The following is a 15495-nucleotide window of genomic DNA, read 5'->3' on the forward strand; positions in this document are numbered from 1 at the left end:
TGGAATACTACTTGGCCATAAAAGAGAAGGAAATCTTTTGCGGACAGCATAGATGGACCTGGAGATTATTATGCTAAATGAAATGAGTCAGTCAGAGAAAGATAAATACTATATGATCTTATTTATATGTGGAATCTAAAATTAACCGATGAACAACAGTAACAAAAAACCCCACAGAGGCATGGATACATGGAACAAAATGATAACTGTCAGCAAAAGAGAACCTGGGGAGGCTGCTTGGTTGGCTGGATGAAAGAAGGTAAAGGAGGTGAAGGGATAAGCAAAACACACACACACACACACACACACACACACACACACAAATAAATAAATAAATAAATAAATAAATAAATAAATAAATAGACATAGGCAACAGTGTGATGATAGAGGGAAACGGGGGTGAGATGGGCAAAGTGGGGATAAATGGGGATGGATAGAGCCTTTGCTTTGGGCAATGAGCTCATGATGCAGTGTGCAGATGATGTTTTGTTGAGTTGTACACTTGAAGCTGGCATGGTTTTGTGAACCAATGTCACCCCTATAAATTAAATTAAAAAATAAAAATAAGTAAAAAATGGGCAAAGAACTTGAATAGTCATTATTCCAAAGTAGGTATACGGATGGCCAATTAAATAAGTACATGAAAAGATGCTCTTTCTGGCTGGAGTGGCTCAGTCAGTTGGGCATTGCACCAAAAGGTTGTTAGATTCCTTGTCAGGGCACATGCCCAGGTTGTGGGCTCGATCCTCAGCATGCAGGAGGCAGCCAATGATAACTTCGATTGGACATTGATGTTTCTTTCTCTCCAGCTCCCTTCCTTTCTCTCTAAAGATCAATAAAAAAGTTATAAGGAAATTAAAAAAAAAATCACATTAAAAAAAAAGATGCTCAAAGTCCTTGATCATTATGGAAATGTAAATTAAAACTATAGCTTTGTAGTATAGTTTGTTATCAGGTAGTGTGATACCTCAAGATTGCTGAGGCTATTCAGAGTCTTCTGTGGTTCCATATAAATTTTTGGAATATTTATTCTAGACTTGTGAGACACGTCATTTGAGAAAAAAAAAACAAACCAAACTATAGTGAGATACCACCCCACACCCATTAGGATGACTTCTGTCACATAAACAGAAAATATTATAAAAGGTGTTACTGAGGATGTGGAGTAATAGGATCCATTGTGCACTGTTGCTGGGAATGAAAAATGGCAAGGTTGCTATGGGAACGCATATGGCAGTTCTTAAAAAAATTAAAAATAGAATTACCATATTATCCGGCTATCCCACTTCTGGGTATATACTCCTAAAAACAAAGTAAAGATTCAAAAACCTAATTTGTATACCCATATTCATAGCAGCATTATTCATTATTCATTAGCTGCTCCCAAGGTAAAACTTGGGAGCAGCTAAAGTGTCCTCTTAAGGATAAATGGATAGGCAAAATGTAGTGTATGGACATAATGAAATACATTATATTTACAACAAATACAAGACAGTCTTAAAAAGAAAGGAAATTTTGACATAGGTATAAAATGGATTAACTTTGGGGACCTTATGCTAAAAGTGATAAGCCAGTCACAATATGATTCCACTTATATGAAAAACTTAATGTTGTTATAATCATAAGCACAATAATATGGTTGTTGTCTGGGTCTAAGACAAGGAGAATGCGGTTTTATTGGTTCATGGGGAAAGTATCGGTTTTATAAGATTAAAAGTGCTATGGACATGCTGGTGATAATAGCTGTAAAACTTTATGAATATTTAATCCTAAACTGTACATTTAAAAATATTTGAAATGATAAGCTTTGTTTATATATTTTTACCTCAATTAAAAATTACTCTTAGCTAAATAAGATTTTATATATATATATATATATATATATATATATATATATATACACACACATACACACACACACACACACGTATATATACACACACACACACACAACACACACACACACAATAGAGGCCTGGTGCACGAAATTTGTGTACGGGGGTGGGGGGGAGGGGTCCCTTTAGCCCAGCCTGCTCCCTCTCATATTCTGGGACTGTTGGCTTCTAACCACTCACCTGCCTGCCTGACCACCACTAACTGCCCCCCGCCCCCCTCCAAGCCTGATCACCCCTAACCGCCTTTGCTTGCTGGCCTGATTGTCTATTACTGCCCCCCCACCCTTGCTGGCCTCATCACCCCTACCCTCTTCTGCCTGCTGGCCTGGTCGCCCCTAACTGCCCCCATGACAGCCTGGTTGCCCCTCACTGCCTCCCTCCCTTGTTCTGGCCTGGCTGCCCCTCACTGCCCCTCCTGCTGGCCTGGTCGCCCCACACAATCTGCTATTTGGTTGTTTGGTCGCCTCTCACTGCCCCTCCCCCAGCCTGGTCGCCTCACACAGCCTGCTGTTGATTATTGCCTGTGGGCATCCTGACTGATTTGCATATTACCCTTTTATTTTTGTGTGTGTGTGTGTGTGTGTGTGTGTGTGTGTGTGTGTGTGTAGTATATAAGTTCTTATTTTCTGAGGGAGAATTTCATTATTCCTGGATAATTTAATTTTTAAAAGCAGCTATAGGTCATTTGGGGCCTGGCCTTATTAATATTTGGAGTTGTTAAACTTAATATTTTTGGTCAAGAGAAATACATAAAAATAATTTGTTGGGACTACTTTTTTATGTTCTATATGTTTCTAAAAAATGAGTTTACACTTACAGTAGAATTGCAAGAAAGTATATCTCATTTGTCATTTCTTATTTTCTTAGTCTTTTCTTGTCTTTCATGACCTTGATATTTCTGAAGTGAGCTGATTAGTTATTTTGTAGAATGTCCTTCAGTTTGGGTTTGTTTAATGATTTATCTTGATTACTGGAAAAGACACCACAGAAGAGAGATGCCCTTCTCAGTATATCCTCACAAGGGTGCTTGATGTCCGTGATTATTGGTGATGTTAACTTTGATCAGTGGCTCCAATGTTGTCCGCTAGGATTCTGTACTATAGACTTACCATTTCCCCCATATTGTTAAATATTTTTGGAGAATTGCTTTGAAACTATGCTTAAGCTTTTATTCACTAATTTTAGAATTCATTGATTTTTTTTTTTTTTTTTTTTTTTTTTTTTTTTACCTGTGGCAGTTACCAGTGTGGAGTTCTAATGGTGACTTTTGTATTTGCCTCACTCCTTCTATGCTTATTAATTGGAATTCTTTTGTTAGATATAGTTGTCCCCTTTCCCCCATTATAAATATGTTAGTCAGTTTTATACAGTCATGTGCCAGATAACCATGTTTTTGGTCAACAACGGACCAAATAAACGAAGGTGATCCCATCTATAATATATATATAAGAAGGCAGTGACCGTAATGACCAAAGGCTCGACCAAACACCAGAAATCAGTCTTGCAGTCAGTGCTGACTGCTGAGGGGGCTGTGGATCAGTCCCGGAGAGAGACCTGGAGAGAGAAACAGGATCTGATCTGTAGCCTCTGTGCCAGCTGTAGATCAGCCCTTGCCTCTCTCTTTTTGGGCCTGGCCAGCAGCGTGTGTCTCTTTCTCTCTGGTCTTCCTCAGGGGCTGCTGATCAGCCCTGCCTCTTTGATCAGGGCTGGAAATAGGCCTGGAGATACTGACTGGTATAGAAACCAACCAATCAGAACCAAATCTGGGTGAATTGCAAGGAGCCAGTGGCTGTCTAGGAGGCGGAGCTTTTGATGCTGACTGGCATAGAAACTGACCAGTCAGAACCTAATCTGGATTAACTGTGAAGGCAGAACCTAAGGTGATCTGAGGAGGGGTTTTAAGGCAGTTGGGGACAAGATCAAGCTGACAGAGGAGGACAGTTGGGGGCCAGATCAGGCTGGCAGGGGAGGGTAGTTGGAGAGCGAGATCAGGTTGGCAGGGGAGGGCAGTTAGGGGTGATCAGGCAGACAGGCAGAGAGATTAGTGGCAATTGGGCAGGCAGGCAGAGGGGTTAGGGGCAATCAGGCAGGCAGGCAGAGGCAGTTAGGGGCAATCAGGCTGGCAAACAGGTGAGCGGTTAGGAGCCAGTGCTCCCAGATTGTGAGAGGGATGTCTGACTGTCAGTTTAGTCCTGATTCCCTAAACTGGGGGTTGGACATGCCCCAATTGGAGAGAGGCAGGATGGGCTGAGTGATTACCCCTTCCCCTGTGCACGAATTTTGTGCACTGGGCCACTAGTAAGATTATAATGGGACTAAAATTTTTCTATATTCTAGTGATGTAGTCATGGTAACATCATAATATAATGCATCACCCATGTGTTTGTGTTGATGCTAATGTAAACAAATCTACTGTACTGCAGGTCTTATAAAAGTATAGTACATACAATCATGTACATTGCATAATACTTGATAGTAAACAACTATGTTACCGGTTTATAAATTTGTTTTACTATTATTTTAGAATGCATGCTTTCTACTTACAAAAAAGAAACATGCCATGTTATACCTCATACATACACCTGTGCAGCAGCCTCATACATCTTTTGTTTATTGCTTCTCTTCATTGTATCATTTTTTCTTCTATTTGATTTAATCTTGTGCTATTTTGGTTCTTTATGGCTCCTGAGTGTTTTTTTTTTTTTTAAATCATGAAAGTCCTTTGGTTGATCTCTCCCCCTTCACCCACCTTCCCCTATCTTCCCTCTGAGGTTTGATGGTCTGATTGATGCTTCTCTGTCTCTGGATCTGTTTTTGTTCATCAGTTTATGTTGTTCATTCTGAGCTTTTAAAAAAAAATGCATATTTTTATTGATGTTAGAGAGAAAGGGAGAGGGAGAGAGAGAGAGAAACATCAATGATGAGAGAGAATCATTGATCGGCTGCCTCCTGCACACCCCACACAAGGGATCGATCCCGCAACCCGGGCATGTGCCCTTGGCTGGAATCGAACCTGGGACCCTTCAGGCCAATGCTCTAGTCACTGAGCCAAATCAGGTAGGGCCTGTGCTTTTTGCACAGTGATGAATTTGCTTACCAATGCATTGCTGAGAATGTATACCTGTTATTAAGCTTTTCTTTTTGGTTAAGATCTCTTTGATTGAACTCTACAGATAAATTTTAATTTGAGGGGGGAGGATGGGTAGTTCTTTTGTATAAGTTTAGTGCTGAATTGAAACTGTACACTTAGTTCTCTGTTTTGTGCCTTATATATTTTACTTTCTGAAGCAGCGATTTTTCCACCTGCGCGCCACAAAAAATTTTAAAACATATAATACCAGACTATTTAGTTAGGGGTACTGACCTCTTTTCCTCTAAATTGTCAAATAAAAGAAATGGCAATAGTCAACATAATAGTAGCTATCTGGTATGAATGTTCTACCTTGAGCTATAAATATATAGGTCATATAATAGAGTTGCTTCTTATTGGTCATGTTGCATAATAAGGTTGTGTCTGATTGGTTAATTCTTGGTAACAGAAATCCTTATATATAAGTGTAGGCACCTGATTTTTTTAAAAAAGTTATTTTGGAGGAAAAAGGGTAGATAATTACTATTACTATTATTTTTTGTAAATAAAATGATCTGCAAGACATGTATTTTTTTTGGTGCAGAATTTTAGTAGTTTATGTGTAAGATGAAAAGGGTTAAAAATCGCTGTTTTAAAATTTACTTTTGTATGGTTCTTATTTTTCTTATTTTTGAAGTAATTTTTGTAAGAATTTATGCAACCCTTTGAATGATTTTTCTCATTAAATATCTCAATATATAATATATGTTGGGGGAACCTAGTGAAATTATATTTTGTCTTAATATATAGTGTTAAATTTTATAATTTAATAACTACTTTTGAATCAAAATACGCCTTTTCTTTCTTCTTAGGCTTGAAAAGGAATACACTACAATAAAAACTAAAGAAATGGAAGAGCAAGTTGAAATTAAAGTAAGCATCTCAGCACTTCTAAACATGCAGAATGTACATTGATGGAAGTCAGTTATTTGGCAGTAGATGTTAGGTTATATTAATATATTTATTACCTACTTATAGCAGCACATTTAGCAATGATATTTGTATTTATTGATTGATAAATTTATTTGCTGTCCCACTAATTGTAGCTAAAAATGATGTTTCAAAAACCAGAATAATGTGACCAGGGTGGTTTTCATTCTAGTGTAAAAGAGAGCAGCTCTTCCCTTTTACTAGATATGTTGGTGGGTCATCAGGAGAAAATACTTCTATGGGTAAGATAATTATTCCATTTAAGGATATTTTAAATGTTGCAGAGAAGATAATCCACAGCATGCTGACACTAACAGCACTATAGCCTAAGGTAGACCAAATAGCACAAATAATTGCAATAGAACTAATTATGGCTGCTTTAGAAATGCAGGAAGCTTTGGCTAATTCAGTTTTTTCATCACTAAGCAAATGTTATATTTTTTAACTACTCTCCAGAGAAACGAGTAGATTTTCAATTTAAAGAACATACAAATTTCTATATATACCTTAAAATTCTTATTGGTACCCTTTATAAGGCCAGAAATTTTTAGGTTGAGGATCTGTCATTGTGTTTGAATTAAGGCAAGTTTTATTGGCTTTTATGCTGATACATTAGGATGGAGATGATTAGTAGTAGGATGAGTTAGTGCAACCTGCCCCCACCTCCTCAAAAAAACAAGATAAAACAGTATTTCTTGAGTGATTCCACTTTGAAAAAACCCCTCTGTGTGTGGATGTGTCTGTCTGATTTTTTTATTTGGACCTGGCCGGGCATTAGATGACCATCTTATTCACAGTTAATCAGCCATGTATCAGCCTTGCTGTAGTGCCACTGTATTACTCACACCCTACATGTCCTTTTTACAAGGGAATGGGTTCTTTTAGTATTCCTTCTTGTGTGATCCTCCTCAAAAAGCCCCCTGGGAGACAATCTTCCTTATTTTTCTATGTGACCACTCTTACCAACTTTGACTCCCTTCTCTAGATGGTTTATTTCTATTTTGCCCCCTATTCTTATTAATTGGAAATGGATACTTCTACATGTTTAAGACAGAGAGGGAGACAGAAAAGATCCCTGTGGATGTTTTCCCCCTCCCTTTAAAAATTCTGTCATCCAACTGCTACTCTACCATTTGCTTTTCTTTTAGGTACCATGAGTAAGGGTAAAATTAATTATACCCTCTACTTCAATCTACTGAAAGTAAAAAGTACGTCATCCTGATGAGTGGGGAGAGAGTATGGGTTATCGCATACCAGGAATATTCGGAACTGCAAATCAAGAATCTGAGGATGGGGAAGCCATCCAGTTCATTTCGTCATGCTCTGTTATTGTGGGAAACAGTGATCTCAGGTCTATGAACAATTCTTGCTCTTGAAGAAAATTTCTCTAAAATTAAGTCCCACGAATGTAGGAACAACAAAAGACTTTTTCAAAAAGATAACTGCAGATGTTAGCCTATATTTGCAGTTTTTTTTTCAAATTTTGTTTTTTGGGGGAAGTTATAGTTCAGTTACCTCACAAAATACTTTTGCTTGCCAGCTCCATTTGTCTTAGGCAAAAACAGATGGCATAAAGTTATTTATTAGAAGAGAATCTGGAAAAAAAAAAAAGAAAGTTAAAAATATTAGTGGGACATATCAGGTAAATAAAGTATGCTGATCTCAAAGGTAGTCTGTTCCTTTTATAAAATCTTATTGACACAGAGTTCTTTCTTACTCTTATACCATATCCGTCTCTTTTTCACTCCTCATGTCCTCATACCCCCCACCCTCCACCCAAAGGCAAAGCCAAACAATTTTTGTGTGACTGAACTTTTTTCACTTAAAATTTGGTATGTCTGATTTTGACTTGGACCTGGCAACTTATCTCAGTCATAATCAGATGACCACCTTGTTTATTGGATCAGTCATGATCAGATGATCAACTTATTTATAGTTGATTAGCCATGTATTATATGAGCCTTTCTGTAAAATGAGATATGCCACTTTCTTACTCTCTTCTCTTCTTGAGGTTCCTTTTATGAAGGAATGAGTTCTGTTAAACTAGTATTTTCTTTTCTTGGTGCTCCTCAAAAGCCTCAGGGACATAGTCTTAGACTGTTCTCTATATAAGCACATAGTATGATCATTAAATTATTTTATGCTTAAATATGGAAACAAAACTTCAGCCTTTGATATTATGCAGTATTTTTAAGGTTTCCACTCTCTTTACTTTAATTAAAATTCTAAGACCTTTGGGTTGGTGACCTTTTATTCTAAGAATTATATCTGTTGGTCACCTATCCGGTCAAGATGTACTTTTTAAGTATTTTTATCCATTCTCTGAGAAAGAATTTTATATATATATAAAACATATATATATATATATGAAAATCCTATCTAATAAAAGGGTAATATGTAGATTGACCATCACTCAAACACACAAGATTGCTGCCCCCATGTGGTCAAAGATCCATCCCCAATGTGGACATAAGATGGCCACCACAAGGTGGCCAGCAGGGGGGGGCAGGTGGGAGGCACCAGGCCTACAAGGGAGGGCAGTTGGAGGCAATCAACCCTGCTGGGGAGGGCAGTTAGGGGTGACCAGGCCAGCAGAGGAGGAAATTTGGGGCAAACAGGCTGGCAGGGGAATAGTTAGACATCAATCAGGCTGGCATGGGAGTGATTAGGGGATAATCAGGCTGGCAGGCAGAAGAGGTTAGGAGCAATTAGGAAGGCAGGCAGGCGAGCAGTTGGAAGCCAGCAGTCCTGGATGTGAGAGGGATCGGGCCTAAATGGACTGTTGGACATCCCTTGAGGGGTCCCATATTGGAGAGGGTGCAGGCTGGGCTGAGGGACACCTCCCCTCCCCATGCACGAATTTGTGCACCGGGGCTCTAGTATTTATAACAATGCTTTCACATGGAGAATCTCACATTTTACTGTGTGAGATCTTTTGTTAATGGAAACATGGTTATCATTGTCTTTTTCCAATCTATTGATGTTCCACCTGAAAGGAAGGAGGTACAAAATGTAAAAATTCTAGCTTATATGAGGGTAACCTACAAATCTTTAAAAAAGAAGCACCTTGCCAGGCTGTTGTGGCTCAGTGGTTGAGTGTCAACCCATATACCAGGAGGTCATGTGTCAGGGCACATGCCTGGGTAGTGCGCTTAATTCCCAATAGGGGGCATGCAGGAGGCAGCCATCAATGATTCTCTCATCGATATTTCTATCCCTCTCTCTTTCCTCTCTCTGAAATGAATAAAGAAAAAAAAAAATTTTTGTCTTCTACTTTACCTAAGATAAACATATGAACCCTAGTATCTGTATTTAAATTTCTTCTTTGCAAATGAGAGGTATTAGAAATCCTGACTTATTTTTAGTCAGAAATTAACATTTTTTAAATTTAAAAAATTAAGAAATATCCCATATATGTTGAAAAAATAGAGAATAAAATAAAATCACTTTTGTATCTACTGCCTAACAGGAAAAAAAAGAAGTCATGACAAATATCTAAGTAATCAGCAATTTATTTTCAGCAATGTGAGGTATTAGTATTGCCAATCACATTCATTCAACATTTAATATATGATAGGTCATCTACATGCATTATCTCCATTCATTCTTAGAATAGTATTTTGAATGGTTTCTTTATTCCCATCTTTTCACGGAGAAGCTAAGCACCAGAGAGCTCAAATAATATGCTAGTGCTGGAAAATGGTGAAAAGGATTTGAACTCTGATTTTTTTTTAAGGCTCATTTAAGTTGTTCAGTATATACACTGTGATGCTTTCCAAGAAAGATTTTAATGTGTAGGTAATGTAAGAAGGATTTGGATGCTCATTTTATGAACTTTTTATTAAAAAACTAATGTCTGATTAATAATATCTAGTGGGGATGCAATAGCATAATTTATTTAATGCCATTCATTCAACAGATATTTATAGTGCCATCTTACATTGTCCAAGCTCTATTCTAGACACTTGAGATGGGTTTATGAATCAAACCAATTCCTGTCCTTATGAAGTTTACATTTTAGTACAAAAATCAGACAATAAACAGAAAAGCAAAATGTATAGTATTTTAGATGATGATAAGTGCTAAGTAGGAGAACAAAATACCTTAAGGTATGGTAAATAAAATAGTAGTGTTTAAATTGAAAACTGGGAGAAATTTAAAGGTAAATTTCTGACAGATTGAGTGTGGAGATAAGAGAGGGACAGAATCAAGCATTTTGGCCTGAGCAATTAGAAAAATGGAGTTCCTGTTACCTGAGATGGTGAAGACTGAGGAGAATCTGGTTTGGGGAGAAATGCCAGGAGCCTAATTTTGCATATTTTAAAAGTATGAGATGCCTAGGAGATGTTTGAATAGCTCCTTGAATATTCAGAGTTAGAATGGAGAGGACAAGCTCAATCTATATATATAAAAGCCTAATATGCTAAGTGTCTGACTAAGCAGTTAACGGACTAGTCACTATGATGTGCACTGTACACCAGGGGACAGATGCTCCAAGTAGTAGGTTAGCTTGCTGCTGCAGTCTGGCCAGTTGGGACTATGCCAGACATGCCCCAAACCCTCTCATGGTCCCTGCCCCTTTTAGGCCCGATTGCCCCGATTGGAACTAGGCAAGATGGCCCTGATCAGCCCCGATCTGTGGCTAGGCGGAGGGACCCCAACTATGCATGAATTTCGTGCACTGGGCCTCTAGTATAAGTATAAATTTGACAGTTATTGACATGATAATGCCATGAGAGTGAATGAGATTACTTGAGGAATCTACGCAAAGGTTATACTACTTTCTAGAGAAACAGGTAGATTTTCAATTTAAAGGGCATATACATTCATACACACACACACACACACACACACACATGCACACACACTTAAAATTTGTATTTTGTACAGCTGATGTTGCTCAGTGATGAGTGTCTACCTATGAACCAGGGGGGTCATGGTTTAATTCCCAGTCAGGGCATTTGCCCAGGTTGTGGACTCAATCCCCAGTGGGGGGCATGCAGGAGGCAGCCAATCAATGGTTCTCTCTCATCATTGATGTTTCTATCTCTTTCTCTTATTCTCTGAAAAAAAAAAAAAAATTGAATTTATGCCATGGGTAAGGCCAGAAATTCTTAAGTAGATAAAATAGAGACTTCAAGTATTGAGCCTTAGAGTTAGCCAACATTTAAAATTAGGAAGATGAGGCTAAAGCAGCAAAACAGAACTCCATGGAGATATAGTATCTAGAAGCCAAAAGAAAAGAGTAGAAGGTAGTTATGTGAGTTTTTTGTTTGTATTTTTTTAATGCAGAAATAAACACATTTTTTATTAAGCACATTATTATGGTGATAAGTAGGAAAAATTGATGATACATGAATGACAAGATAATTGCTGAAGTTGGGAGGTATGGGTAGGAGACCTAATTTGGTCTATTAATGTGGCTCCACAATAACAGGAGAGAAAGCAAAACGTATGCATAAAAACACAGGTAAAATGTAGGATGTGGTTGTAGGAGTTTGTGAGTTCTCTTCTGACTGCTATAATATCTTCAGTGAAATACTAAGCAAGATTATCAAATGATAGTGAGTTAGAGGGTAGCTGTTTTTGAAGAAAGTGGAGTAAGTATGAAATAGTGATGTAAGCGAGAGGCAGAAGGCATGGACTAAGTAAATATTTATTGCTGAGATACATTAAGAGTACAAATGAATTTAGTGATTGCTAATTTTAAATAAGCAATATGTTCTCTTTGGTCATATTTTCCAGCATAGATGCAGACACAGAGTTGTCAGTATGTTGACCCAGAATAGTGGTTTCATCAGACAAATATATTAACTACGGAGAAAGAGATAGGGAAGGGAAGATAAAAGCAAGGGAAAGTCTACAATGATTGGAAATTAAACTTTGGAAAGAGGGAGAGAGGACATCTGTGAGTGAGAAACGATGAAAAGTTGATGGGATCACGGGATTATTCTTATGAGAAGGATGATAGTTGCACTTGGGTTATGTCATGAAATAAGTATGTTGGAAAGAATAGATGATGATTGAAGAGTAGGTTCTTTGAAACCAAGGTTTTCCTATTTTGGGATGTTTCTCGCTTTTTTTTTTTATTACTTATATCCTATATAATATATAATAAAGAGGTAATATGCAAATTGACCATCACTGGAACATACAAGATGGCCACTCCCATGTGGACACAAGATGGCCCACAGGGGAGAGTAGTTAGCGGCTTCCAGGCTGGTGAGGGAGGGAAATTAGGGATGTCCGGGCCTTCAGGGGAGGGCAGTTGGGGGCAACCAGGTCTGAGGGGAGGACAATTAGGGGCAATCAGGCTGGCAAGGGAGCAGTTAGGTGTTGATTAGGCTGGCAGGGAGTGGTTGGGGTGATCAGGCTGACTGGCAGGTGAGTAGTTGGGAGCCAGCAGTCCTGGATTGTGAGAGGGATGTCCATCCGCCAGTGGGATCAGGCCCCCTAAATGAGCAGTCAACATCCCTTGAAGTGTCCCAGATTAGAGAGGGTGCAGGCTGGGCTGAGGGACACCCCCTCCTGCCCCCCAGCACAAATTTTATGCACTGGGCCTCTAGTATGCTTATAGTTAGAATCTTGTCTATAAAGTTTTCTTGGTACCTTGAATTTCCCTAGCCAGTTGTAAATAGTAGAATTATATGATGTTAATATTTTTTTTTAATATATATTTTATTGATTTTGTACAGAGAGGAAGGGAGAGAGATAGAGAGTTAGAAACATCGATGAGAGAGAGTCATCGATCAGCTGCCTCTTGCACACCCCCTACTGGGGATATGCCCGCAACCAAGGTACATGCCCTTGACCGGAATCGAACCCGGGACCTTTCAGTCCCCAAGCCGACGCTCTATCCATTGAGCCAAACCGGTTTCGGCTGATGTTAATATTTTTAAGGTGTTTGATTTGCACTACGTGAATTTCCTCAAAAGTATTTCCAGAATATATCCTTCTTAGCAGTGAGTTTTCCATTTCACTAATACATTGCCAACATTAGGTATTTCATTCTTGCTCTCACTCTCAAATCTGATTTTTTTTTTCTAATTTGGTAGGTCAGAAGCCTTTTTGTAAATTTTTTTTTAAAGTGTACATTTCTATTGAGATTTCTCTGTTTTTTTCTTAAAAGTTAGAAAACACTTTTTTTTTCTTTTCATTTTTTTTATTAAGGTGTTATATGTGTACATATCTTACCATTGCCCCCCTTCCCCCCAAAAACACTCTTAATTAGTTTCAGAAAATATGATTAAAAAGAAAGATGCTCAAAGATTTGTGAGAAATCAGACATTTTAGTTGTTAACTTTCCTATGTATTAGCAACAAACATTTCAAAAATATCTTCAAAGCAGTTTCATGTAAAGTAAAAATAAAAGCATATATAGGACTAACTTAACTGAAAAATAGAATAGAACCTAAGAAATAAACTCTGAAAAACTTTGCATACAGTTGTTTTTAAAAAGATGAATTAAAGATAGACAAAAATAACTACAAGTTGTATAAACACATTAATTTCCCCACAAAATACACATTAACAAACCCAGTCGAATATAATTCCTTACAGTATTCCAGAGAAGTAAAAAATCTGAAGAATAATTGTAAAAGATGAAGTAAAAAATATTCATGCCTAACTTAAAAAATATGAGCAGTGCTCAGCACTAACCAAGTGTTTGATATATATGTTAAGCACTATGCTATCTTATTTAATTCTTCTAGTATTGTAGGGTTTATTACTCTTTAATTTTCTACATGAGGAAATGGAGAGTCTAAAACAATAAATGGCATGCACAGGTGTTAATTGTAGAGTAAGAAGTTGAATCTAACTCTGCCTAACTTTAGAACCTAGTCTCTTTACTAATTTAGTACACTAATACTTGAGCTTTGGGGGACCAAAATACTGTGGTAACTAATCCAAAAAAGATAAACTCCCGAAATGTAATAGGTAATCCTGAAGTAGTCTTTACTAATTGATAAAATCTATATAGTTATCAGTTCATGTTGAAGTGGATATCACACAAATGAGGAATTGGTGATTTTCTTAAAAAGTGGTATTAAGACATTTCAGTAGATCTTTGGTGGAAAATATTATATTTTTATTTATAGCAGAATTTCAGGAGATTTAAAGGGGTTGGGAAAAGAAATCCAGATGTTTTTTTTTTTTTTTTTTTTTATAATGTATTTTATTGATTTTTTACAGAGAGGAAAGGAGAGAGATAGAGGGTTAGAAACATCGATGAGAGAGAATCACCGATCAGCTGCCTCCTGCACACCTCCTATTGGGGATGTGCCCACAACCAGGTACATGCCTTTGACCGGTACTGAACCCTGGACCTTTCAGTCTGCAGGCCGACGCTCTATCCACTGAGTCCAAACCAGTTTTGGCCAGATGAATGTTTTTAAAAATTTTATTATTTTAACATTATTGTAACATTAACTTTATTCACTCAACTGTCTGGTTGAACTTCTAAACCTTTAAGGATAAACAAAATGTTATAATTTTATGTTGATGAACATTTTGAGAATCACATTTGTTGTTTTGACTTCCCAGACTTTAACAGCATTTAATTATTGCTTACTTGTGTAGACCTGCCATGCTATTTTGTAGTCTGAAGTCACACCTGATGATCAGTGACTTTGAGCACTTTTTTCATATATTTTTATATATGTCCTCTTCTGTGAAGTGTCTATATAGGTCCTTTGCCCATTTTTTAAATTGGATTGTCTTCCTTTGTTAAGTTGTATGAGTTCCTTATATATTTTGTATATTAACCCTTTATCAGATGTATCATTGCCAAATATGTTCTCCTATACAGTGGGGTGGGTTCCCTTTTTATTTTGTTGATGGTTTCTTCTGCTGTGCAGAAGTTTTTCATTTTGATGTAGTCCCATTTGTTTATTTTCTCCTAAGTTTCCTTTCCCTAGGAGATGTACCCAAAACATGTTGCTATGAGGGATGTCTAGAGATTTTGCTGCCTGTAGTTTCTTCTAGAATTTTTATGGTTTCATGATTTACTTTTGAGTCTTTTGCCCATTTTGAGTTTATTCTTGTGTATGGTGTGAGTTGGTGGCCTAGTTTCATTTTTTGCGTGTCCCTGAACGGTTTATTGAAGAGACTGTCTTTACCACATTGTATATTCTTACCTCCTTTGTCAAATATTAATTAAGCATAATGACTTAGATCGATTTCTGGGATTTCTGTTCCATTGATCTATATGCTGTTCTTGTGCCGGTACCAGGCTGTTTTGATTGCAGTGGGTTTGTAGTATAACTCGATATCTGGTATTGTGATCCCTCCAACTTTGTTCCTTTTCAAGATTGCTGTGGCTATTTGGGGTCTTTTTTGGTTCCATATAAGTTTTTGGAGTATGTGTTCTAGATCTGTGAAATGCTGTTGGTAATTTAATAGGGATTGCATTGAATCTATAGATTGCTTTGGGTAGTATGGACATTTTAATGGTGTTAATTCTACTAATTCATGAACAGAGTATATTCTTCCACTTGTTTATATCTTCCTCTGTCTCTTTTTTTCAATGTCATGCAGTTT

The 15495-nt window shown here is 37.4% G+C and overlaps 1 protein-coding gene across 8 annotated transcripts in view; it reads left to right on the forward strand.

The window, feature by feature from the left end:
* Positions 1 to 15495, forward strand: part of EVI5 (ecotropic viral integration site 5) — a gene marked incomplete at its 5' end in the record, with an annotated part of 180047 nt that overhangs the window by 61077 nt on the left and 103475 nt on the right. For 7 of the 8 annotated variants that reach the window (XM_084873411.1, XM_084873412.1, XM_084873413.1 and 4 more), the window contains one exon: positions 5838 to 5898. In XM_084873411.1, coding sequence (XP_084729537.1) covers positions 5838 to 5898 — 61 coding nt within the window. Of the gene's footprint in view, positions 1 to 5837; positions 5899 to 7103; positions 7623 to 15495 lie in introns of those variants that run through there. The other variant, XM_084873410.1, reaches the window with a different exon arrangement.

The sequence above is a fragment of the Pipistrellus hanaki genome, assembly GCF_964339955.1.
Source record: "Pipistrellus hanaki genome assembly, chromosome: 2".
Classification (NCBI taxonomy): domain Eukaryota; kingdom Metazoa; phylum Chordata; class Mammalia; order Chiroptera; family Vespertilionidae; genus Pipistrellus; species Pipistrellus hanaki.